This window comes from Marmota monax, unplaced genomic scaffold (genome assembly GCF_021218885.2).
Source record: "Marmota monax isolate L192 unplaced genomic scaffold, Marmota_monax_Labrador192_F-V1.1 WCK01_AAM20220418_F8-fsc00701, whole genome shotgun sequence".
In the NCBI taxonomy this organism is placed as follows: domain Eukaryota; kingdom Metazoa; phylum Chordata; class Mammalia; order Rodentia; family Sciuridae; genus Marmota; species Marmota monax.
The window spans coordinates 30,812-56,588 of NW_026692643.1; the positions used below are offsets into that span (position 1 = coordinate 30,812).

The 25,777-nt window shown below is 40.6% G+C and overlaps 1 protein-coding gene across 1 annotated transcript; it reads right to left on the reverse strand.

The window, feature by feature from the left end:
- Positions 1–2: 2 nt before the first annotated feature.
- On the reverse strand, positions 3–19,108 carry LOC124093744 (olfactory receptor 2T8-like). The gene is made up of 4 exons (XM_046446316.1): positions 19,083–19,108; positions 8,357–9,241; positions 5,283–5,347; positions 3–13 (listed from the first exon to the last, which is right to left on the reverse strand). The coding sequence occupies exons 1-4, from the start codon at positions 19,106–19,108 to the stop codon at positions 3–5; spliced, it is 987 nt and encodes a 328-aa protein (XP_046302272.1).
- Between the last annotated feature and the right edge of the window lie 6,669 nt (positions 19,109–25,777).

The window sequence follows — 25,777 nt, forward strand, 5'->3', positions numbered from 1 at the left end:
GGCTATGGGCAACCTGGAAGGCAGGAGAATGTCTGAGGAATTGGGCCTGGTTAAAATGAGGATCTGGAACTTCCTTAAAATGGCTTGGTCACCTGACAGAAAGCCTTATCCTGGAGGCCTAGTTATTTAATTTTCTTCTCTCCAGCAAAACATTTTCCGTAGCATTCACGGTTCATAGCTGCCAGGAGTTTAGTATATTCTCAATTCCAGCTAAATTAGAAAAAATGTATACACGGCCTTATACAAGCCTCTCTCTCAGGCTGCAGCAGAGTGCTAGTCTGAGAAGGCTGATGCGTGGCCTGTGATTTCCAGTGTGATGCCTTTCATGTCATCCTGGCCCAAAGAAGCCATGTTGTGTAATCCCAGGTTTCTACATTGGAATATCTCCCTGTTGGAGGACTTTTGAATTCATGTAGATTAGTGGATGTTGCACTCTCTCTTGTGATTGTAACTTTTCAGTTTTCTCACACTTGTATTTAAGGGAGTTTCTGGAGATTTCCTTCAATGCTAGGATGAATTGAAATTTAAAATTTAAATAAGCAATCTAAACAAAATGTGTAACCACTGAAATCAGACTTTGCTGTTTAGAAAGAAAACATGACTAAATTTCACTATTCCACACAGGCAGGGGTGTGCCCCACCTCGCCCACCTCCTCACCTGGTCACCACTTCTCCTCCTGATCAGGAGCCATTAGTCAGTACAACACCCTCCGGGCAACTGTCTTCCACATCTAGTAGGTACTCAAAGAGCTGCTATGTTTGACTGAAAATTCCTATTTAAAAAGTTGATAATTTCTTAGAGGAACTTAAATAACATGAAGAAACAAACTGTGCTACTTGCAGGCTCTCACACTTAAGTAATCCTAGGTTCTTACAGGCAGGAGACAAGCGCCAGTCTGTTAATTAAGACTGGTCCAAACAAGCTTCTTCACATGAAGTTAGTGTGGATTACGAACAGGACACAGAGCCTCTCTGTTAATCATAGAGATGGCTCTCGGGTAACTGAAACCTCCACATGGCGTTTCTCTGCCATGATGTCCTGCATGGGTGAAAGGCTCTCTTCTCACACCTCAGTGAGATTTATCTTCTCCTTATAAATTTAAGTTTGTACAGAGAATAATAGATTAATGACTACCAATAAAAAATGCATGGGTTCAGTCATAATCTATGTGTAGCAGGCCATTTCTGATTCATTTTTTCAATTTAATTAAAACCCAAGATAAATTTTGTAAGTGGGCAGCACACCTATAATAAACACTGCAGCTATAGTGACTAATGTAGTATGCCAACAATGCTCTTTAAATTTAAATACTTAGATGTTCTTGTTATCAAAACAGCCATTGTTCTAATTATCATAATATTTAACATTATTGTTATAATATTGAACATATCACTATCATGCTCTCTTAATTGCATATGTATGTATATATACATCCAGTTTACCAATTCTTAATCACTGCTGCATCAGTTAGACATTATGCATATAGCATATTATACTTATAAATGCCTGGTAACTCTCTAATACTCATATTGTGATCTAAGTCCTTTATATGTGGTAAGAGTTTCTGTAGTATTCAATCTTAAATTGTTGCCTTTATTCTTTGAGGATAAATGAATCCCTTACTTTCGCACTATATTCAGCTGTCAATCTTTTTTAATTCCTGCAGCTGTGATGCTGTTAGGTATTTTCAGGAGCAGTACTAATTTGCCAGTCATAATACCTACCGTGAAAATAAGTTTTGAGTCACATTTCCCAAGATACCAAGGCAGAAACTGTTCTACTCCTTGACGCCTGGATTAATCTGCAAACTCATTTAAAATATTTTCCTCTTCTTTCTATTGAAAATGCTTCTTACACATCTTGTTATTTATACACAATTGCTTTATTTTATCATTTATATATATTGTAGATATCTTCCCTGAACTATTTTATAGAATCCAAAATTTTATAACACTATTTAGGACCAAACTTTGCATTATATACACCCATGTTGGTGGACTTACATGCTGTTACTCATATGTGGATGGGCTGCATTATGTGAGTAGCTTTTCAAATCTGAATGCTCTGCATAATTTTGGGATAAAGGTGCCATTGATTGCTATGTAAACTATATTCATAATCACTGTGAGTTTGGTATTGATTTTCACTGTTAGCAAATACTGCTCTCATATATCTCAGTCTTACAAATGCACTGGTCCAAGCTTGTCTTCCCACTGCTTGGTGTGGATGGAAAGGTTGTGCTCTGTGACTGCCTCAACCACAGATGAAGGAGGGCTTGCTGTGGCTAAGCCAGTCAGCACAGTGTAATGTGGACAGAGGTGTGATTATGGGTAGCTAAATTAGCCTGAGATTGGAAGGAAAGCATCCAAGTCTTGCACAAATCTACTCAGAAAAGGTGTGTGAGATGTGGGGCAGGTCACCAGCCCCCTGAGACATGCCCCTGCAGGTCCCAGACTTGGGAGAACCTCACACTGCCCTGGTGGCTTCCATCCCCAGCTTCCTGCTGCTGTGGATTCACTCTCTGACCCGTGTTTTATAAAAACAGCAACAGCTGTGCTGACACTAGCTTCCTACAAAATCTGCAGAGCATAAAATACTTCAATGTAATTTGCACTCTCTATTCATATGTGAAGAAGAAAATCATTTGACACTAAAAGTATTTCAAAACATTTTTGTGATCTGATGAACTTTTCACTCACTGAACACTCCTTTCTATTTAAATTTCCACATGAAGTATCCTGTGGAATGTCTGCATATTAACAAGTGGACACCGAAAATCCTGAAACTTATGTGAGTTGTTAAGACAAATTCTAAAAATTAAAGAACTAATATGCATTTGTCTTCCTTTCCTTATCTCAATAGAATCATTTCTTTTAATAATGTGCATACAGAAATACAGATTTGTGGTCTCCGGATTTAACCTTAAAAATCTATATATCTTACCAGTAGATGAATAAAATTAGGAAACTTAAATCAATATTCACCTCAACTTTATTCTGTACAGACTGGAATTTTCAGTCCAGTCTGTACAGAATACATACAGACTGGACTGAAATACTGGACCTAATACAATATGTATTAGGACAGTATGCACTTCTTCCATTGTCTGGTGATTACAAAAGAAAATTCATGTAAAAACATTGTAGCATGCATGACCCTACAGTTCCACAAATATTGCCCATAATTATTAGGTTTGGAATATTATTACAATTGGTCATGAATAGATACTGCCTACCCAAATATTTTGGAAAAATAAATAAGTACTTTAGGATTATAATATTGTGTGTGTGTTTGTGTGTGTGTGTGTGTATATACTTAAAAGACAATACTTTCAACATCACTTTGGACTCTGAACTTTGTCCAAGTTTCATAAATTATTTCAATATACAACAGTCCCACAAGAGCACTGATAATTTAATCATTGTAAGGCTATTGTGCCCTTTCATTACTAGTCTTGAAATTCTTCATAAATTAGCAAATTAATTTTAATTAGTAAAATTAATATACTTAAAGAATTGAATTAGTAAAATTAATAAGCTAAAGAATTATTTTGAGTTAATATATCATGGATATTTTCATGTACACTATAATTTTCACAATTTTTTTTTCAAATTTGGAAGCATTAAGTCAAATGATAAAATCCTAGAATGTGTTCATCACAAAAAAAAATAGATGTTGTGGCCAAATGAGTACAATTATGTATGCCTCCATACAATTAATTTCAAGAAACATTTGTGGGGACAAAGAATTGTCAGTTCGCTGCCCTTTTCCTCTCTATATTGAAAACAATGACATCCTGCTGTTGCTTATTTCCCAATTACATAAGCTTTGTGATTATGGAGAGCTCACTTCTTACATCTACAGTGTATGTCCACCCACTTCAGTGTGGCTCCCCAGAATGAATAAAACTACAATCTTTCCACGGAAGGTGCATGTCACGTATCTTGCTGACCAATACTTAGATTTGTCCTGAATGGGGTAGTTTTCTTCAATCAATCACAGAATTTGCCATAAAGCACACTTCACTATGTCTCCCAGGGACAGAGTGATAGCTCACTTCCAACATGGATGATGACAGCTGTGGAAATATCGCCCTAAGCCCCACTTGGTCAAAGATTGTCTTATCTAATGTTACAACAGATAAATGAGGCAGACTGTGTTTACATTTTAGAATTGCAGATGTAGAAAGAGAGTATTTAGAAAATGGGTTTTTTTAGTTTCCAGAAAAATCAAAGGGAAATGTTTGTTCTTAAACCAGAGAACATGACTCTAGAATGCAGGCCTGAGAGAGTCCTCCTAGGTTTCCCCATTCCCAGGAATCATTGCAATTACAACAGTGTCAATGTGCATGTACTGAATAAATCAAATAACATGAAATAAATAATGGACTTTCCAAGGCTTAGGCTGTTCCAAGAATAAGCTTTCTGGTAACTGACAAGTTAATTCAAGTAGGGCACACCACTGTGATAGTCATTCTCAGCAGATGAAGTGCCCCACACACCCTTATTGCACAAAGAAGTAGGTGAGAAATACTTTATTAATTTACCACAAATGAAAACTCTTTGACTATAGGAATGCTGACCTAACCCATGGGAAGCAGTGGCTCTGTCCCCCTTGTAGTTTTACTCACCAGCCAACCTGTCAGTGTGTTCCAGTGAACCCCCCATTCCACAGGAGTGGGTTGAGGGCAAGCAGGTGGGCTTGTGCATGACATTATTACTGGTTTCTACTATGGCAGTGACAGGTCCTGAGGGGTAGCACACTTGCCACCCTGCCTGTCTGCAGTCGGTGTTTTAAAATGTGGATAGAAACCTTACCCCAAAGTCATAAGGAAAACACAGGAGTGAAGACAGAGTGATTAATCTGTTACTGTTTCCTAGTCAGCTCTCACTTCATCATAGAAGCCACTGCTCTCATCTACTCAAAAACTCCCGGAGTTAGGTGCACAGGTTTAAGTGAGAGGATTCACTGCATTCATCTAACCCTGAGCTGAACCTGAGCATCTCTCACTGCTCCTGAATTCCCCATCACCAATATTTTTTGCCTAATTTCAACTTGATAAAATGAAATCATTTAATGTAAGCATAGAAAATATGTAGTCTCTGTAGAAATTGACAGGTCTAATACAATTACTGTGTTTATGCACAAACATTCAGACTTCAGTTTCTCCTGGTACTATGCACTGCCTGTTGGAATAGCTTACTATCAACTACACTGTGAGAATTTTAAAAATATAATTTGTTCATTAACATGGGGTGAAAATGTAGAGCTAACCTAGTACCTGGAAATAACCGAAAGGAAGGAAAAGCACCTTGAGTACACTGAAGTTGTCGCTTCTTTAAGTTCCTTTTCAATAGACAATGAGAACTACTATACACCTATGAAATTGTTACCAGGGAACTCATAGTGACAGTCACAGTGATCATGCTATTTGACAGAAGTAACAGCTATGTTTTTCAAATTTTACAAAATGTGTTTGCAGAGAGTAAAAGGAAAGTTAAGAGATTATTGGATGAGATCAAGATATTTTAATTCTTTTTTTTAAAATTATGTACAGGCCTTAAAAATATGAAAAAAAAATTGACAGCGACATAAGCTTTAGAGAACACTACCTCTTTCCAGCACTCAGGCTAAGTCTTGGCACTGACCTGCCTCCTGAGCAGCCACTGTGCAGGGCCTGGAGCTCCCAGGCTCTGGCCCTGGACCACTGTGTACTTGTATAAAAGGCTCTGTTGCTTGTGTAAAATGACAGGCACCCATCCAAAGTCCTAGAGCACCTTACCATCAGGCTTAGGAAGTCTCAACAGCAGCATGTTCAGTAGGATGGGGTGACAAGACATTTTCTCTTCTTATTAGCTCAATGCAGATGATTCTCAAATCCCAGGATATTGGATCCCTGAAGCAAACTTCCTGCAGGGCTAGTGCACTGTTATTACCAGGATATGATTCATTGAAAGGAGGCAGAATTCCAACAATAAATGAGGTGGTACTTGTAAATGAATTCTCTCTTTCCTGGGAATGCAATCCACTCTTTTGGCCTGTACTTTAGCAATATCCATGTGTCAATAAAGATCTGAAAGTTACAGAGGATAGAGTGTCTTAGAAATACCTTGCTCTAAAATATGTTATTTTAAAGTGGAAAACAAAATTAGGTCTAAGTGTTACTAAAAGAAAATAAAAAGTTGTGAAAGAAGTAATTCAGATGAGAACAAAATAAGTCAAAGTAAAAAACAAAATAGTTAATCTCAATATTTTATTTTGATTGTCTTGGAGTTGAATTTGTACTAATTATTTTTTCCTTTGACTTTTATACAAATAATATCTAGACATTTTCACAACACATAAATATGTTTAATTATTTTATTTTAAAATTAAGACCTTTGCAAGCTTGCCACATGTCTTGGTGAAAATTATTATTGGTTTATAAACATTCACCAGTTAAAGATAAAACATATAGTCTGACCACATGAAACATCATTTTTGAAATTCAATTTTTATCTAATATTTTATAATTTAGCATAAAATGTTTCTATGAAACTTCAGATTCTCAATGTCATCATTCTTCCAATGGAAATGGAAGACTGTGTTAAAGGGTTTACTCTAGGGCTGGGGTTGTGGTACAGTGGTAGAGCGCTTGCCTAAGATGCAAGAGGCATTGGGTTCTATCCCTAGCACAATGTAAAAATACTGAACAAAACACAATGCATAGTATAACCAAACATGTAAGTTTTATTGTTTCAAGTAAAATGAAAGAGGATGAAGATATATTACACAAATACACAATTAGTAAAAACAGTTCATCTTCAGCCATTGAATTAAAGTGAGTGTTTGAAAATACGTAACAAACAACTGAATATATAATTTCATTTTTTTTCTTTTAGACTAAATTTTATATAGTATTTAAAATATCATATATGGTCCATGAATGAACTACCAAGTTGGGCTCACTGGGGAGACTACATGCGTTATTATTTCTTTCCAAGAATAAAAATATCCAGTTAACAAAAGTTAAAAAAAAAATCAGACAGTAAAATAATGCAAAAATATAAAACTTTCACAGCAATCAGGGGAAGCCAAGCTAAAAACAAAATAAGTTACCAAGACACTCACTAGAAGTTCTAAAAAATAAAGTCTGATAACAATGGATGCAAAAGAATCTTGAGCACTGTGGTGGTGGAAATGTCATGTTAACATTCTGTTTCAGCAAACAAGTCAAGAAAAAGTTCACTATCCATCTACCTAAATAATAGTAATTAACAACAACAACAACAAGTTTTGATGCCACAAATGAGCTTTAATTTCCACAGATCCAAACTGAACATAGTCCAGACATCCTCCAAAACACATGGGGTAGCCCATTGTGGCATTTTAGACAATAGAAGACCTGTAGGATTTAAACAGGGCAAAGAACTGGTGAGAGCAGAGTTGCAGAGGAGTCTTTGAACTAGAGAAAAACACAGGATGTAGGACTATTCATCATGGGGTTCCAAGGACAAGAATAGAACAGGCCAAACTAAACAATGGGATAAACAGCAGACCCATGGTCGTTCTTGAGGGTGCTTCATTGGTGGTTGAGGGACTTGGGAGGCTGGTGCATGTAGCCTTTCTTGATAACAGTGTAGAGTCTTAGGCTAGTATTTATGGAAATTTCTTGAAAGAAAAGGCTGGGTTGTGAGCATCCTACTTCTTAAAAAGTATACCTCAGTTGAAACATAGATAATAATCCCAAAATTGCTGGAATAGTGAATTCACTTTTTGAGTAAAAGTTCATTAAAACATGAAGGTTTAGTGATAAGTAAAATGTGGGGGGCAGATATACATATTCAAGGGAATCCAGTAGTTCTCCCTTATCTCTGGTTTTGTGCACCATAGAATCAGTTACCTGCAATCAACAACAAACTGAAAACCTAAAATTTAAAAATTCAGAAATAAATAATCCATAAGTATAGGATCGGGCACAGCAATGCTCCAGTCTGACCTGAAAAGATGAACCTCTCCACTTAATGAAAAAAGAATTATAGGCAGAGGTTGCAGAGATCTTTGCTAAGAGTAAATATACATGTGAAACTGCAAAGAAGGAAAAAGAAAAGCGTGCTACTTTTGCTCTTGAACCTCAAGTTGCAAAAGTTGTGGCCACAGCACTCAGTGTTCAGCTAAGGTCAACAATGTTTTCAAAGAGAGCATCAGTGGTTCCAGGTATCCCCTGGGCAATGTGGATCGTGTCTCTAATTCATAAGGAGGGGTCCCTGTAATTACCATTCTAAAAATCCCACCAGTCACTCTGCCTAACCACAAAAGCTGGGGCAATTTGGTGTATTGTTAATAAAGCATCAAGGCCACACACTGGCCACACACTTTCTCAGGGCCCCCTTGACCTCGCTGTTCCTCAGGCTGTAGATTAGGGGGTTCAGCATAGGGGTGAGGATGCTATAGAAGGCTGACACCACCTTATCGTGGTGAGCTGACCTGTAGGATTTGGGTTTTATGTAGATAAAAATGGCAGCTCCATAAAAGAGCCCCACCACAGCCACGTGTGAGGAGCAGGTGGCAAAGGCCTTCTTGCGGGCTTCTGTGGAGCGCATGTGGAGGACAGCAGCCAGGATGAGACTGTAGGAGGTCAGGATGAGGCAGAAGGGCACCAGGAGCATCAACACACAGCAGAAGTACATGACATTCTCAAAGACAGACGTGTCAGCACAAGCCAAGCGCACCAGTGTAGGGGCCTCACAGAAGAAATGGTCTATCTCTCGCCTGCTGCAAAATGGGAAGCTCAGGGCAACAACTGCCTGCATCAGCCCGTCAGCTGCTCCCAGGAACCAGGACCCCATGGTCATCCTCAGACACAGTGGCCAGCTCATGAGCATGGGATAGCGCAGAGGGTGGCATACGGCCACATAGCGGTCATAGGACATGGCTGCTAAGAGGAAGCACTCCCCACCACCCAGAGTGAGAAGGAAGAAGATCTGGAAGCCACAGCCAGCAGGGGAGATGGACTTGTTTCCAGTCAAGTAGTCAGCAGCCATTTTGGGCACAGTGGTGGAAACCAGCATGGCATCCATGAGGGACAGTTGGCTCAGGAGGAAGTACATGGGCGTATGGAGCCGGAGGTCCAACTGAATCAGGAGAATCATGAGGGCATTGCCCACTAGAGCCGTGAAAGCTATTGTCAGAACCATCCCAAAGAGAAACTGCTGGGCTCTGGAGTGGCCCAAGAGACCTAGGAGAATGAAGTCGGAACTGGTGTTCCCACTTTCCATGATTTCAAACAACAGAAGAGACACTGTCACTGGAAACATAGGAGAGAGATTAATTTTTAAATGCCCCTTGTTATTTATATCCTTCTAAATAATCACATGTGTAATCATGAAACCTATTTCAAATCTTTCATCTCTCATTTTTCTTCTTGTTTTTATTTTTGGTGCTGGGGATTGAACTCAGGGGTGCTCGGCCATTGAGCCACATCCCCAGCCCTGTTTTGTATTTTATTTTGAAACAGGGTCTCACTGAGTTCCATAGTGCCTCACCATTGCTAAGGCTGGCTTCTAACCTGCAATTCTTCTGTCTCAGTCTCCCGAGCTGCTGGGATTACAGGCATGTGCCACCACACCCGGGTTCATCTACTTTTTAAACATGTTTAAATCAAGATAAAATTAACTAAAATGTTTTTTTTTTTTTGTCATTTTGAAGTTTCACATGATAAATGCCTCATAGGTTGAGTGTTGATTAATTGGCAAACCAAATCCTAATTCTTGAGAAGTTGCTATGACATGCAAGACAGGCCTTTTATTTACTTGGTGCCCAAATAAATAGGTGAGCAGGAATGGTGTACGTGTGTCATTCATATTGATGCCTTAATGGTGTCCTGCATGATCAATATTCTTAGAGATGAATTGTCAATATCTTACTTTCAAAAAATGATGTACTTAATAATGAAGATTCCAAATCTAAAACACATGAAGCTTGGTTAAACTACCAAAATCATGATGTTTTCCCTGACTCTGACTGAATCTGGAAAGCCTTTTCTAAAACTGGAGGGCTTACCTTCTCATATCTAGAAGGCAGGAAGACAGCATCTGAGACAGAAGCATAACTTCATGTGAAGTTGGTAGTTCCTTAGTCACTTCCACAGTTTTAAACTTAAGGTAATCAGTGTTATTTGAGTTTGTTAGTGTGGAGATCTATTGCTCAATGCACTCATTAATCCTTCAACAGTGCTTTGTATTGGTTTAAAGATGCACTATCTACTGGGTAAGGAAAAATCTGGTTCTTTATTACAAAAGTGTGCAGAAACATTAATTTCTTCCTCATTCCCCATAGAATCAAAATCTTTAAATCAATTTTTGTCTTTGATCTTCTCCTACTAGAACTGGATGAAGAAGCCCAGAACTGTACAGATATGGCTACTAGTCTGTCCTCAGGGATGCTGCCTGCTTCATCATACTCACATGGCAGAAGGTGTGCAGTTCTTAGGGAGTGCCAAGATCCACCCTAAGTCCAGATACTAGTTGTGACTGGAGAGCATCCTGCCTTGGATTGCTCCATCCTGTGGACATACTTCTTTGTCAAATATGTCTTCACCTGCCAACCTCTGTGCTCTGCACACCCCCGAATCACTCAAGCATGATCTGTGTGCCTGGTGACCACATGAAAACCCTGACCATGGCTCTCACTGGCTTCCCAAGGCTGGAGGAAACCCTAACCCATTCTTCCTTACTCCAACTTCTCAGTGTTAAAGACGGACTAAGCTTAAAACCTGTTTAGAAATCATTATGTAATTCAGTAACTCTAGGTTGTTGGGCAAGTTCCTTTAATTTTTTGCACTGTATTAAACATCTTTAAGTGAACACTGACACAGTGACCTTAAGTATATTCACATATCGGTACAATTCTCACCAGTGTCTACCTTGAAAACTCTTTTCAACTCCCCCAAATGAAACCATGCACCATTAGAGAGAACTTCCTGTTCTTCTTCCAGGCCACTAGCAGCCTCCATTCTCTCTCCCTCTATAAATCGTTGACTCTAGGAATTTCACCTGGAGGAAGTCACTCCTGTCCTTGTGTGTTTGCACTACCTGCTGTCCATGACCTTGACTCGGGTGCATGGGTTCTGCTTTGTGTGTCAGAGTTCCCTCCTTCTTGAGGGTCACTAGTGCCCCACTGGCTGTGGGCAGCACACTTTGCTTATTCCTGTACACTTCAGTGGCCACCTTGCACTTCCATCACCTTTTCTGAGCATTTATGTGATTTTAATGCACATTTGACAGCAGATGTTACAGCTTTTAGTTTAATAAAGTGATAAGATGTCACATGAAATAGGACAACTTCAGTGATCTTTTTGCTTAAATCATGCAAGAGAGGTTTATGAGTTTTTAGAGAATAAATTCAACAACTCCCATGACTTTTCAGTTCATTACAAAGTTTCTACTTTTGTTTAAAACATTTTGAATTAAAAATCACTAACACTTAACTTTTCAGAGGAGATAGGGATTTGTATACACTTTTTGAAGGTAGAATGGGTATATAAATGTGATTTGCCATTACAAATGTAATTTTCCAGTCAGCATTACATAGCATTTAAATTCAATGAAAGAGCAAATGAATTCTACAAATAATAAAATGAATCCCAGTTAGTTATTTCTGTAAGAAATGATAATGCTTGACTTTACTAAAATTAACTATCTATATAATTATATTACACAAATGAAGTAAGTTGACACTAGTCAAAAATATTTGCAAAGCTATGCAAATAGGATTATTTGGGATTCATTTCTAGAATGATGATCATGGATACGAAGTGTTGCTAAAAGAGTAATAAAGTGTTAACTCTGCTTGCAAATAAAATACAACATGCCATTAAAAGGAGGAAAGGAAGCTCAAATCCCAGGGTTGGGAAAATGTATTATCCTGAAAAACAAAGATTTCCTTTTTCTTTCTTCCCTCTGACTTCATGGGTTTGGAGATTTCTTACCCACATTTCCATCTGCTTCCACAGCTTTTTCTTAGAGTGATGAGGAAACGGTCGCTTTTCCCATGTCTTTGCAATGCTGTGAGGAGCACAGCATTCCCCTGCCCTTTCTTCCTTTTTAAAAAGCTTTTGGGTGATCATGGGAAATTTAAAGCAGTGCCTGTAATTTTCTTTTCTATACTTTATTCAGACTCATTGCCAAAATTTGATATTAAGATGTTAAGTTTCTTACCCAGTGTACTGAGATGATCTTCTGTAACAAATAATATCATACAGACCTTTTATTTAAGGGAATCGGGCTGTTAAAGAATCCAGCTGGTGAGTACCAGCTAGCACACACTGCAGCTCTCCGGGGGTAACAAGCACAGCAAGGAACAGAGGATTTTCTCAAACTTGTTGAGCATGAAGTGCTAGGATTGGCATCCCCTACCCACATGAGGGGACACTCACTGCAGCAGGCTGCATCTGCGTCCTCTGTGAGAAGCATGGTTGCAGTCCCCTCGTGCTGCAGGAGTGACTTGCTGCTGCTGTGTCCAGCTGGAGTATATCAGTGCCCATGCACAGCTACAGGGTGTGTGACCTGTACCCACAGGGGCTTGAAGCACTCTCATTAGCCAGAGCCACGTGACGTGACACTTCAGAGGACAGAGAGGTTTGGATTTCAGGGGTGTTTTAAAGATTCCCAGGATTCTGACATACTTTGTATGCTTCAGAAAGCTATGAGTCATAAAATACCAGAGGATCATTCTGGAGTAAAAAGAAAATGTAAATAAGTGTCCTGGGAAAAGGTCATGATTTTAAAACACATTTACTGGTGAAGTTATAGGATCCTGGTATTTCTTTTCTGAATTTCAATAAAAGAGAAGATTAAAAACTGAACCACTGACATCAGCCACTGTCAAAAACTATAACTGGAATGAAATGAAGCCAAGGGTAGAATTCAGCTAATTTTTTTTGTCCCCTTTTAACTAAATTTAAGAGAATCAATGCTAAAGTACAGGTGCCAATTTTCATTTATGAAAGAGAGTTCTACTTTATTTGTATGTTTGCATCTTTGTGTCTAGGTAACAACATCCATTATAACAGCAACAGTGCTGGGGAGAGCTCTCATATTGCCAGGTGTCACAGACTGATTCTGTGACTTGTTTCCTGTCTGTAGATGTTGACTTTTAGCAAAGTGTCCAATCCCAATCAGATGCAGAATGTGATTGATAGAGCACATAGGTAAAGTCTACTTTTAAAGTCAAATTTTCTTATTTCTGCTGAAGTATTTGTAATATGTTTTAAATAGCTATTGAAGTACTTTCAATTTTAATTTCATTGAAGTATATAAATGAATGAAGTCAAAGAATCATACTGCTATAGTGAACTGCATATGCCAAAGTAAACTCACCTACCAATTGCTGTACAGATTGTCGAGGTAACAAATGGAGTACTCATGGCTAGAGAACACAGCCTGAGGCATCCAGAGCTGAGGGGGGATTAGCAATTGAGCTTTGGTATTGCTAAAAACTGGCCTTGAATTTATTTAAAATTGCAAAGTTTAACTTAATGTCAACATAGCAGGCAGAAAATGGCTTCATAAAGACTTCCATGTAGCAATCGCACGAATCTGTCAGCGTGTTAGTTTACATGGCCAAGCAAAGTTTGCAGACAGAATTAAAGCTTCTAATAGGCTGATATTAAATATGTATTATATAAGTCAGTCCAAAGTAATGACAGGATGCTTAAAAGTGAGAGGGAGGCTGGAGAAAGAATGGTTGAAATGCCAGAGTGAGGCGTTTAACCAATACTGCAATAAAGATGGAGATGGAGAAAGGGGGCCAGGGGCCAGAGCTCTAGGGGTCTCCAGAAGGTGGGATGGGGAAAGGATAGTTCTGCCCTAGGGCTTCCAGGAGGAAGCAGCCTGCTATTAGTCTCCTGATTTTGACTTATGTCTTCCAGAAGGAAGGCAATGCACTTGAACTGTTGAAGTCACTGAGGGTGTGTTCAGTGTTACAGCATCAGCAGGAAACAAACCATCAGCATCACACCCAGGACAGCTATTGACCATGAGAGGCCAACACAACACAAGACCTTCTGTAATCAGGTAAGGACAGAGGAACCTAGGCACGTGCCAAGACTTAGAGCTCCAAGCCAGCACACTCCCCGCTGTCACTCTGACACCAGTTACTGTTAGCTTTGACCTCCTGTGCACTCCCTGTCCATGGGATATGAGAAGATCCCTCATAGGCTTGTTCCTGTCTGCTGACTGCAGGAACGGTGACCCTTCCACCACCACCCCACATTGTGTGCTCAGGGCTCGTGATCTTTCCCAAGACCTCCAATCAAGAACTGCACCCCCACACCCTATTGTGGTGCTGCGTGTTCCTGCATAACCCAAGGTGAGCCAGGCCATGGTGGTCAGTCCCTGCCATGTCCTTGGTGGTTGCTGTAGGGAGGGTAATGAGTGCACCTCTGAGAGCTCTGCCTCTCCTGTGAAAATGCAAGCACTAACTTTTCCTTTAGTTTCCCTAATAAGGTGAGGTACATGTCAATGGGATCAGACAGCATGTGCTACATTTGTCTTACTTTTATTTTCTCCAGAATTGTATCTCTGAAATTCATCCATATAATAATAGGTACCTAAATATTAGATTTGGTGCAAAATTACCTGTTCATTCTGTTCCAATGTTAGTAGATGTTAGACTAGTTTTCATTTTTGGGATGATAGAAATGATGCTCTCCAGACCCTTTTGTGCATGTGTTCAGTAAATATTTATGCAAATTTGGGGCATCTATACCTAGAAGTGAAATTGGCAGGACAAAGAGAATGTGGAGTTTAATTTTTTAGATAATACAAAAAAATGTCTCCTACAATGGCTTTCCCAACTAGCTGTAAAAGACACTCCTTTATGTATGGGGCAATTTTTGTTATTTTCTCTTATTAACTTGAGACCTTCTGAGTTTGAAGTGTAGGTGATGATGGACATCATTTGAGTTTTGCTCATGTCTGCTAGGCTGAGGACCTTTCCAACACTAACAATGCTGTGAAGTGACACTTCAAGATGATTGGACTAGGATTAAGCCCCAACTTCTTTAATAAGACTCCTATAGCACAAGAATTAATTCCAAGAATCAATAAATGGGATGGATTCAAACTAAAAAGCTTCCTCTCAGCAAAAGAAAAAAATCAGTGAGATGAATAGAGAGCCTACAATATGGGAACAAATTTTTACCACATGCTCGTCACATACAATATAAATCTCTAGGATATATAAGGAACTCAAAAATCTTAACACCAAAAAAAAAATAACCTAGTCAATAAATGGGTCAAGGAACTGATCAAGCACTTTTCAGAAGAAGATATACAATCAATCAACAAATATATGAAAAAAATGTTCAATATCTCTAGTAATTAGAGAAATGCAAATCCACGCTACTCTAAGATTTCTTCTCACTCCATTCAGAATGCCAGCTATTAAGAATACAAACAACAATAAGTGTTGGCAAGGATGTGGGGAAAAAGGTACTCTCATACATTGCTGGTGGGACTGCAACTAGGTGCAGCCAATATGGAAAGCAGTTTGGAGATTCCTTGGAAAAATGGGAATGGAACCCCTATTTTACCCAGCTATCCCACTCCTTGGTTTTATACCCAAAGGACTTAAAAACTGCATACTACTGGGACACAGCCACATCAATATTTATAGCAGCACAATTCAAAATAGCTAAACTGTGGAACCAACCTAGATGCCCTTCTGTAGATGAAAGGATAAAGACAATGTTGTATGTGTACACACACACACACACACACATACACACAGTGGAATATTATTCAGCATTAAAAGAGAATAAAATCATGGCACTTGCAGGTAAATGGATGGAGTTGGAGAATATAATGCTAAGTGAAGTTAGCCAATCCCCCAAAAAACAAAAGCCAAATGTTTTCTCTGATTTCAGGCTGTGGTGGCCATAAGGGGGTGGGGAGCATGGGAGGATATGGCAAAGGGAAAAGCGGGACAGAGGGGAAGGGAAGGAGCATGGGGGTAGGAAAGACAGTGGAATGAGATGGACAATAATACCTTAAGTACATGTGTGAAGACACAAATGGTGTGACCCTACTTTTTGTACAATTAGAGATGTGAATATTTGTGCTCTATGTGTGTAATATGAGTTTTAATGCATTCTGCTGTCATATATAACATTAAAATTAAAAAAAAAACAGATGTTTGGCCTTGTTTACTGAGCTCTGGGACATTATCTAGGTATATAGAGATTCTTTCACAGCGTAGCTAAGTGGCTATTTCAGCTGGTTTGAGCTGCTTACATTTCAATGCATTGTATAGTTTAAAGTAAATCTTTCTCTAGCTTATCAATATTTTTCTTCTTGCTTGGCAAGGTGTTTTTTTTTTCACATATAAAATACTTCTTTACCTAAACCCTGATAACATTTGCCTACATTATCTTCTTGAAATTATTGCTGTACCTTAAATATTGAGATAAAAAGCCACCTGGTTTTAGAGATTAGCTATAAAATAAGTCTCTTTAAGTGTATGTGGATATTCAATTGAGTCAGCTGCTTTCCACATAAAGACAAGAGCTTTCCCACAGCCTCCTTTGTCTTAAGTCAGTAGTCAGGGCATGAGTTCTATTATAGTTGCCCTATTTTGCTTTATTGACCTGTATTTGCTCAACAATAATAATTACTTAATTATCACATTTTAAGTAAGTTCTGTTACTCTATAGCACAAACAATTTCATTTGTGGAAGTGGAAGACAACCAGAAAAATGAAGTCTGTTTGGAGCTACTTTATTCTCTAACATGATTAAAAGTTCTGCAGTGTGCTCGTGTACACACACACACACTGACTCACTGAGAAAATTTAATGGAGGGCAATATTGAATGAATTTAGGCAGTAAGTTGGTGAAAAATCCCCCTTTTAAAACTTGTATAGTTGATAGGGAATTTATGTTTTTCCATTAGCTATGATTTAATTCATTTTTCTCAGCAATATTAATATTTCCTCAGGAAAGATTTTGGTCTTTATGTAGAACTTTCGTAATTCTGAATTCGTATTTGGTAGTAATATAAATTTAATATTTGTTCATATAGCTCATAATGTTCTCTAAGTTTTATCATACATTATTTTAATCTCCATTCCTTGGGTGGTTTGAATGACTTTTTTTTTTCCATCCCAATGTTCAGAGACATCAGGATCTTTCTGTTCTACTCTCTGGCAAATGTCAATCTGACATGCATCCAGATGTGTGCCCTGGGGCGAATGCTGGAATGCTCACACCATCAGTGTTTCCAGGTGTCCCAAAGAGGAGCAGCTTGTCCCTGTCACAAGGGGAAGCTCTGGTAAGTCATATGAGTCATGGAACAGGATTCCACACACAAGACAGCAGTGGGAATGAGTTGGCCACACCTACAAGAGCTCCACAGACAGACTTCACCAACAGCTGGGGAGGCTGAGGTGCACAGAAATACAAGACACGTGCTGCATGCCCAGCACTCCAGCAACAGGCTCAGTCAACCAGTGTGTCACTATAAGCATCACAGCTGTACAGGAAGCAAGAATGGGTGGACAGTGGGAGAAGGTGGGGATTCTCATGGGCGGGAAGTGTTGGCCCGACCATGGGGAGCAGTCCCTGTGTGTTCAGTGGTGCCTCGTGAGCACACATTGGGCTAATCCCCACTTCTCTGCAGATCTTTATGGCCATAGGGTGATAAACTAGAAATTGAGAATGAAGGGGCAGGTTGAGGAGGGTATGTGAGGAGTGGTAGGACTTGAGCAGCCATGCAACTTTATTGCTCGGGTGGGGGCTGGGTCTATTGTTGCACATCATGTTAGGAGCTGTTACCAGTGTGAGCCATTCATGGTCAACAAGTATCTCAACCAAAAATGAAGGCGAAGCCATTGCACACGCCCATGAGTAAAAATATTGACAGTGGATATAAAGGTTTTGTCATGGACTCTCCAGAACATTTCACATCAAATGTGTCTTTTCTCCCCTGTGACTGTAGCCAGGTTGGGCTTATTAGCTGCTGGATCACACTCTGCACAACTTCAGTCCAGTGTTTTCAGCAAAGTACTGACTTATGATCGTCCTTGGGCACTGGGGAATTCTGATGGGTCATTGACTTGTATATAAGGTGTTAAAGCTATTCTAGAAAATGTGTGTTTCTTTTAAAAATATACATTACCCATAATCAAGCAATTTTAGTCACAAGTATATATCCAAGATGACTGAGATTATATGTCCACTAATCAGAAAAAAAAAAAAAAGCAAAACAGATCACCATAAAAATCTTCATGGCTGTTACTTTCTTCATAGTCACAAATATTCAATGCCAGAATAAAAATGATTGTTATATAGTATAATGCTAATCAGTAAAAAAATAATTACATGAAAACATGAAGCATGTAAAATTTTATAAACAGGTTGAGGAAAAGAAGCTAGAAAGGCAAAAGCATTTCTGCTCAATGGTGATGAAGTCAAAATGATGATTGGTGTTTCCAGGCACAGGTGTTACCAAGGAAGGTCCACAGGGAACCACATGATGGGACTGTTTATGTCTTGGCTTCCACCAGTACTCCACCCTGTCTGCCACTCAGGCAACATGGTACCCTGATCATGAGTTTTCCTCCTTCCCCCACATTTAACATCCCATCTGTCCACACTGCTCCTTCTCCCCTTTCCTGACTGTTGCCTCTTCCCAATTCCCACCATCACCCAGGGGTGGCACCCACCTGCTGAGATGCCTAATGCTTCCTGGCTCTGGCCCTTGATCTCCAAGTGGAGCTGGCTGGGGGCTCTCTCTGTGACGACGAAACACACAGCACCTTTTGTAGAGTCCTAGACAGCAGCACCCACTCCTGGGGAAAGGTGGGAACAGGAAACCCGCACATCATGGCTACCCAGTCCCAGATCCCTGAGGGAATATGTGAGCACTGTCTGCATTCTGGATGAGGAACGTCAAAAATAAAGACAGTATTTTCTTCTTTGGAAAAGTTTTCCCACCTTCATTTTCATCATTGTTTTGGCTGTTTCTTTGGGTTAGTCTCCCTTTTCTAAAAGCCTTATCTGCAGGACAATTATGGAAAATGCTCTCCTTGCTGCAAAGTCATTTTCTGAATCAAGCCCCCATGGCCCATGGGTGGTGAGTGGTTGGTAAGCCGTGTTTCCCAGGTGGGCTTTACCTGCTCCTGGTCTTCTAGGAGGCATCTGCTCACACACTCTGTGCCTGGGTCTGAGAGCCTTGGGTCTGAGTGCCAGTGTTCCCACAAGTCCCGAGCCTGGGATGGCAGAGATGCTCCTTCTGACTGTCCTCCTGCTTCTTTCAGCATAAGGGAAAAAAAAAAAGCCCCTGGGCAGCTCAAGGCTTTCCAAACCTGAACATTTTTACGCATGGTCTCCTTATGGTGAAATTAGGATGTTTCCCCCAGAATCAGGTCAAGGGACTGAAAAGCACGCAGGAATTCAAACCCAGAGAAATCAGGGGTAGGAGAGAGGCATGAGGACCATGGAGCCATGCAAGATGACTCACCCAGGAACAAGGAGCATGGGAGCTTCGAGGCCTGGGAAGCAGAGGGGCACTGGCAGCCTGGCTCATGAGCCTCTCAGGGCTGAGGTCTGCGACTGTGCTGCAAGTCTTTCTCATGGGAATTGGAATCATTGGAAGTCGCCACTTCAGCCAACATCCCCCACTGAAGCAGAGAGAGAGAAGGAAATGAGGATCTGTTTGACTTTTGCTCTGCAGAGCTTCCAACCCATCACTGGGGCCAGCATTGGGATGTCATAAGGACAGACAACTGTCACAACGTCATGGGTATCACATGTCATCTGTCACCTGCTAGAAAGCACATCTGGAGGGGAGCAGTAAGCCCATCTGAAAACAGACGGACATATGGACAGCTGGCAGACTGATAACACCTGCCTTACAGTATTGATAAGATTCAGTTAATATCTGGCAACGTGTGTGCTTTACAGTGCATTCTGCTTCATGTCTGAGGCTACGAAGTTAGCCACTGAGCTAGTGCCTGTGTGATGAGCCCATCTTACCTTTCATGTCCTGCATCTGCATCCCCAATGGTTGTCTTTCTAAGTCCAGGCCCTTTGCTTTTCCTTGGGTCCTGAAGTGTGCTTACAGTCTCTGGAAGGAATGAAACCTGGAATGTCTGCTGTCTGCCCCTCTGGGCTTGGTGTCCTCTGATTGCCTTCCTTCTCCTCATCCCCTCCATCTCCTTCTTTCTCCGTTCACTGGCTGCTTCCCATATTTTCTGTTCCTTTCCACCACTTTAGATAATGTGCTTTCTCTGTCTGTATCTGAGACCTTTTCAACATTTGCTTTTTTATCTAGTTGTAATACAATCCTAGAATTCTCTCAGTGAAAGAGATGCTATATAATTTTCTCAGAATATCCTTATTTGTGCTGCTTTGTAACAACCCACCCTCCCACTTGGAGCCAAGGGGAGCTCATTTCCCCACAAGTGTGGAGCAGAGGCCACATGTCTGCCAGGGCTGAGGGATGACCTCCAGGTGCTTTTGTTGCCGCAGCTATTATTATTTTTTCCCCAGAGCTAGGGATTGAACCCATGGCAGGTGCACTTTACCACTGAGTTGCATCCCCACCCCCTTTTCATTGTGGTAAAAAGAAGGTGGGTGGAAGATATCTGTGATGGGTTTGAGAAAATAACTCCAGGTGGTGTCTCCAATCTATTATCAATCAAATGAAGAAAATGACAAATAAGAAGGTTAGGTCAGACATGGTGTTGAATGCCTGTAATCCCAGTGGCTCTGGAGACTGAGGCAGGAGGATTGCTAGTTCAAAACCAGCTGCAGCAAAAGTGAGGTTCTAAGCAAATCAGTGAGACTGTATCTCTAAATCAAATACAAAATAGGGTTGGGGATGTGGCTTAGTGGTCGAATGCTCCTGAGTTAAATCCCTGGTACAGAAAAAAAAATCTAATTATATTATTGGTTTTTCTTTAACTTCCTCAAAAGACAGAATTACACAGTGCAATAATTACTTGAGACAGTTACTTTTTGATTTGTAATTTTTACAGATATGATATGAATCAAAATAATATGCCAAAATGGAATGTAGAAAAGGATTTACAGCTCTATGTGTAGAAGAATATAGAGCTATGTAGAGTAATGTTTCTTTCTATCTGGAGTAGTTAGAAAGAATGTGTGGATGATTCTGATAAGAGGTTCATGGTGTGAGAAACAAAAAGTTGAGAGATCCATTTCAGAATACAGTGTTTAGCCTTAAATGTAACATTGTGGTGTAAGAAGAGCAATCTGAGGGGAAATAGAGAAGAATGGGAGGTTACAGGAACAGCACCACAGCCTGTAGATATGGCAGATCTAGAGTCCATGCATCTGAACCCCCTTGACACACAGGAGGTGGGGGAGGGGTCAACCTGACCAACAGAGATGGAAACATCTGTTAATTAAGGTGAAGTAAAAACTGTCTACATGCCAAGATGCACTCAGTCCAACAAGGCTCTCCTGCCACAGGGAAGAAAGGGTGGTGGGGACAAGCAATGATACACACACACACACAGACACACATGTGTGTGTGTGTGTATATATATATATATATATATATATATAGTCTTTTGATACAAAGGATTTAACTGTGGGGTGCTAAAACACTGAGCCATATTTTCAGCTCTTTGTATTTTTATTTTGAGGCAGGTAATTGATAAGTTGCTTAGGGCCTTGGTAAATTGCTGAGGCTGGTTTTGAATTTATAATCCTCCTGCTTCAGCTTCCCAAGCCACTGGGATTACAGACATGTGCCATTGTGCCAGTAGCATATTTAAATGACAGCAAAACCCAGGTGATGGTCTAAAAGATGGTACACCCCATAGTTCTTAGCCATTGAGGAACTGGGGTGGGTAGAGAGCCTTGTGCGCCAGAGGATAAAATGCTGATCATAACTGCCCTGGGTGTGCCTGGTCCCTCAGATGTTCCATTTTGTAAGACCATCAGTAAAAGCCATGAATTTTCTGAATCTTTGTCTCTCAGTGTTTTAAGGGACAGACAGATGACAATGGTGGGAACACAAGGTTAAAAGAATAATTGTATAAAATATGCCCATGTGCTGACCCCCACATGCTTTCTTTGCCATAAAGCAATTTAACTGCAGCCCTGCCTGACCTGAGTGGACAGGAGATGTCACATTCCTCAGCAAACTACCTGTTATGTGCAGGAGAAATGCGGCAGGAAACCCTGCAGTAGGAACCCATGTTATTTTGCAGGGAGAGAATTAGTGAACATTTTCACAAGCCAGATTTTGGAAGATAAGGATAATTTTGTTAAGAATCCAATTAGAACTGCTCAGCATGGGCCAAGATGACATAGAGTTGCCATGACATTGAGAAATTGAAAGTCTGTTAGCACCATGCTGTCAGTCAAAAGTCAAGAGGCAGACCTGGGTAGGAGTCTCTGAAAACTTCTCTGGGACCCCAATAAAACTGGAGTGCATGAAAAGCCCAGTGTCCTCTCCTCTCTGAGAGAACCCACTCTCTCACTTCAGGTGCCCCTTTCCCTTTTCTTATCTCTTCAATAAGTTCATTCCTATTACTAGGCAACATGTCTGAACTCTTTCTGATTTGATTGCAATAATCAGAGTTTGAAGGGAGTCTTTGCAATGCCTCCATTTCTTGAAAGGCCCCAGCTCTGTAACAAGTCCGTTGTTTAGGTTTAAACAGTGAGCACATTTCTCACACATGGTAACTCATCACTACGCCAGTACATAAAAAACTAGGAAAAAATTCATTGAAGACATTTTTCATTAGCAATCAACAACAACGAGCTTTAAAAAAAAAAAAAAAAAAAAAAAACAGAGCAGGAGCCTGGAATGGTGGTGCAAACCATGGCAGGAGCATCAGAAATTCTAGGCCAGCCTCAGGAATTTAGCCTCACCCTCTCTCAAAATAAAACTTTATAAGGGACAGAGGATGTAGCTCAGTGTTAGAGCATGCCTGGGCTCAATCCCCAGTAAAACAAAACATGTGCAGTGAAGATGGATAGAGGAATAAAAAAGCCATTAGCAAATAGGAGAAAGTAAAGCAGCTGACCTACCTCACTACATCAACAGTGACGTTAAATGTGAACTGAAGGACTCTGTCCCAAGTAGAGGTCATCAGACAGAATGAAAACAAGGCCTACTTCTGTGCTATCTACAGGGGTAACTGTTGGGAGGCAAATGTATAAAGAGACTGAGAACAAAAGGGTGTGAACCATCCACCATGCAGACTGGCAGCAGGAGTGAGCTGTCTGCAGCTCCTCTCCAAATATCAGGCAAAATAGTTCAAATCCAAAAATGTACTGATAGATAACAGCTGTGAGGCTTGGAAATGTGAAGTTAAGGTGTTACTGAAAGCTCCATCCTTGCACCAAATGCCAATCCAATAATGAGGACTCAGCTTTGAGAAAAAAGGTAGAAGAATTTTTAGTGATTTGCTCGTAAAGGGGCAGCACAGGGGCTTCTGTCCCAGAGGCTGTGATTCTGCTGATCAGAGGGAAGGAGGGCCTCTGTTTGGGGGAAGGGGGTTAACAGGGATTGAACTCAGGTTGCACAGCCACTGAGCCACATCCCCAGTCCTATTTTGTACTTTGTTTAGAGACAGGATCTCACTGAGTTGCTTAGCCCCTCGCCATTGCTGAGGCTGGCTTTGAACTCAAGATGTACATGCCTCAGCCCCCTGAGTGGCTGGGATTACAAGCATGCATGACCATGCCTGGAACAAACCAAAATATTTTATTGGAAAGATAGAAAGTCCTTAGTTTGAGGTCAATTAGAGTTTAGAATTAAGTTCTTCTGAATTTGGTTTGCTAATGTAGAAACCCAAAAGCATCCATATCCAGGGAGGCTATAAGGGCAGATCATATAACATTCTGTGGTCATTACCAGCTTTTGTGTTTACTCGACAGACACAAAATGGCTTCAGTCTCAGGAAATTAATCTCCTGATTTCCCAAGCTAAATGATTCTGTGGCATCTTTCACTTGTGTGAATATGATGCTTGGGACATTTTCCATATGACAGGCTCACATGTGTTTACTGTCAAGTGACCATAGCTGGATCATACTGGGCAATGTGGGTGAGGAGGCTGGCCTACAGCTCTGAGGGAGGCCCTGTGGAGACCCCACCTTTTGTGCAGCCTCTTGGCCTGCAGGTCATAGCCCTTTCAGTGGAAGAACCTCCTCCTCACACAAGGTCAGGGGCACCCTCTTCGTCAGCAGGAGGTGGAATCTGGGGCCCATTGAGCTCCAATCAGCCCCTTTGGCTCTGACAAGATAGGAAAACTGGCAAGCCTCTTCCTGGGATTCCAGGAAATGTACAGAAAGAGCAGTTGTCCCTTTCCTGAATCCCTGACAGCCCTTCCCCAGGTCCTCTTATTCTGGTAAAGGTGAGAAACATTTTATTTTTTTTTAGTTGTTGATAAATATTTATTTTTATTCATTCATACATGGTGCTGAGAATGAAACCCAGTGCTTCAAACAAGCCAGGCAAGTGTGCTACCACTGAACCCCAGCCCCAGCCCTAATTTTTATAATTAGTTAATGCTAGAGTTGAGTATGACACTAATATTTATCCTCTTCAGCTTTGGAGGTGTTTGTAAGGGTTCTGTGTTTGGGATTGAGGTCACTGATAGCTTCATGCCTGTGGCATGCTTGGTGGCTAAGAAGTTTCTGTGCAAAGACACAGAATACCTGACTGCTAGGAAACCTTCTGTGCAGAGACACAGGATGCCTGGCTGCTATGGCAATGTCCATCATCAGAAGGCTCTGTGTTAGAGTCTTACTAGCCTCCACCTTGATTTCAGGCCCACAGCTCCTGGGAATAAAGGAACTCTCTTGTTGGACAACCACAATGTTTCACTGAGCCTAAACCTGTCCACATAACAGTAACTTTATACAATGGACTTTCCTGAGAGATACACAAAGCTCCTAACTTTGCACATTGCAACTTAGTATGTGACTGAGGAATAGGCTGCATGATGTTGCTAAGTCTGTAACATGCCTGGTGATACCTCCAACAATATGTACTAATGGTGCCCATGACCTGAAGTAACCTGTTGATATAAACAAAGCTAGCAGCTCAGGTGAGCAGCTTTTGCTTTTGCATCTGCACTTTGTTCTGTCTCCTTTCATTTTTCTTACGGTTCTTTTCTTACTTCACTTGCAGTGAAAGCATAAATGAGATTCAGACTCCATCAGTTCTGGTCTAATTAAGAAATCTGAAGGAGAAGTGTGAAGTGTGTGCGAAGGGCGCCCCCTGCCGGGCTCCTGCAGGATCACATGGCTGCTCTACTCTGAGAGTCCATGTTAGCCTCAGAAGGTGTCACCTGAGCAGGGAGAGGAGACAGAACCTCAGATCCCCCAGGCTTCAGAGGTGCCCCATATTTGCATAGAGCATATCAACATCCTTGGGAAAACAGGTGAGTTAAAACAATCCTGCAGGCCATGTCCTGATCCAGGACAGGGGCAGCCTCCCTCTAGGATCATCCCCATGATTAACCATTGGTCTGTTGATTGTCATCCTCAGCAAACACCATGAAAGGCAGCAGCCACTATGAGGGTTTCACAATTGTGAATCCATCTTTTAGTTGGGCAACTGTCATTTTATTGCTGACCCACTGGAGTTCCTTATACAGTCTAGATATTAGAAACTAATCAAATATGGAACGTGAAATATTTTCTCCTATTGAGCAACTTGTTTGTAAAAATCATTTCACATAAAATTACATTTATAATTATAATATATAACAGTAATTTTATGTGATAATTATGTTTTTATGTATGCAC

Coding starts and splice junctions, on each gene's coding strand:
- LOC124093744 (XM_046446316.1), bottom strand. CDS start 19,108: ATGGGCCATGGGGGCTTGATTCAGAA. Junction 9,242..19,082: donor CATGGGGGCTTGATTCAGAA/AATGACTTTGCA, acceptor AAGTGGGAACAC/CAGTTCCGACTTCATTCTCC. Junction 5,348..8,356: donor GTCAAGGGGGCCCTGAGAAA/GTGTGTGGCCAG, acceptor TCTATTGAAAAG/GAACTTAAAGAAGCGACAAC.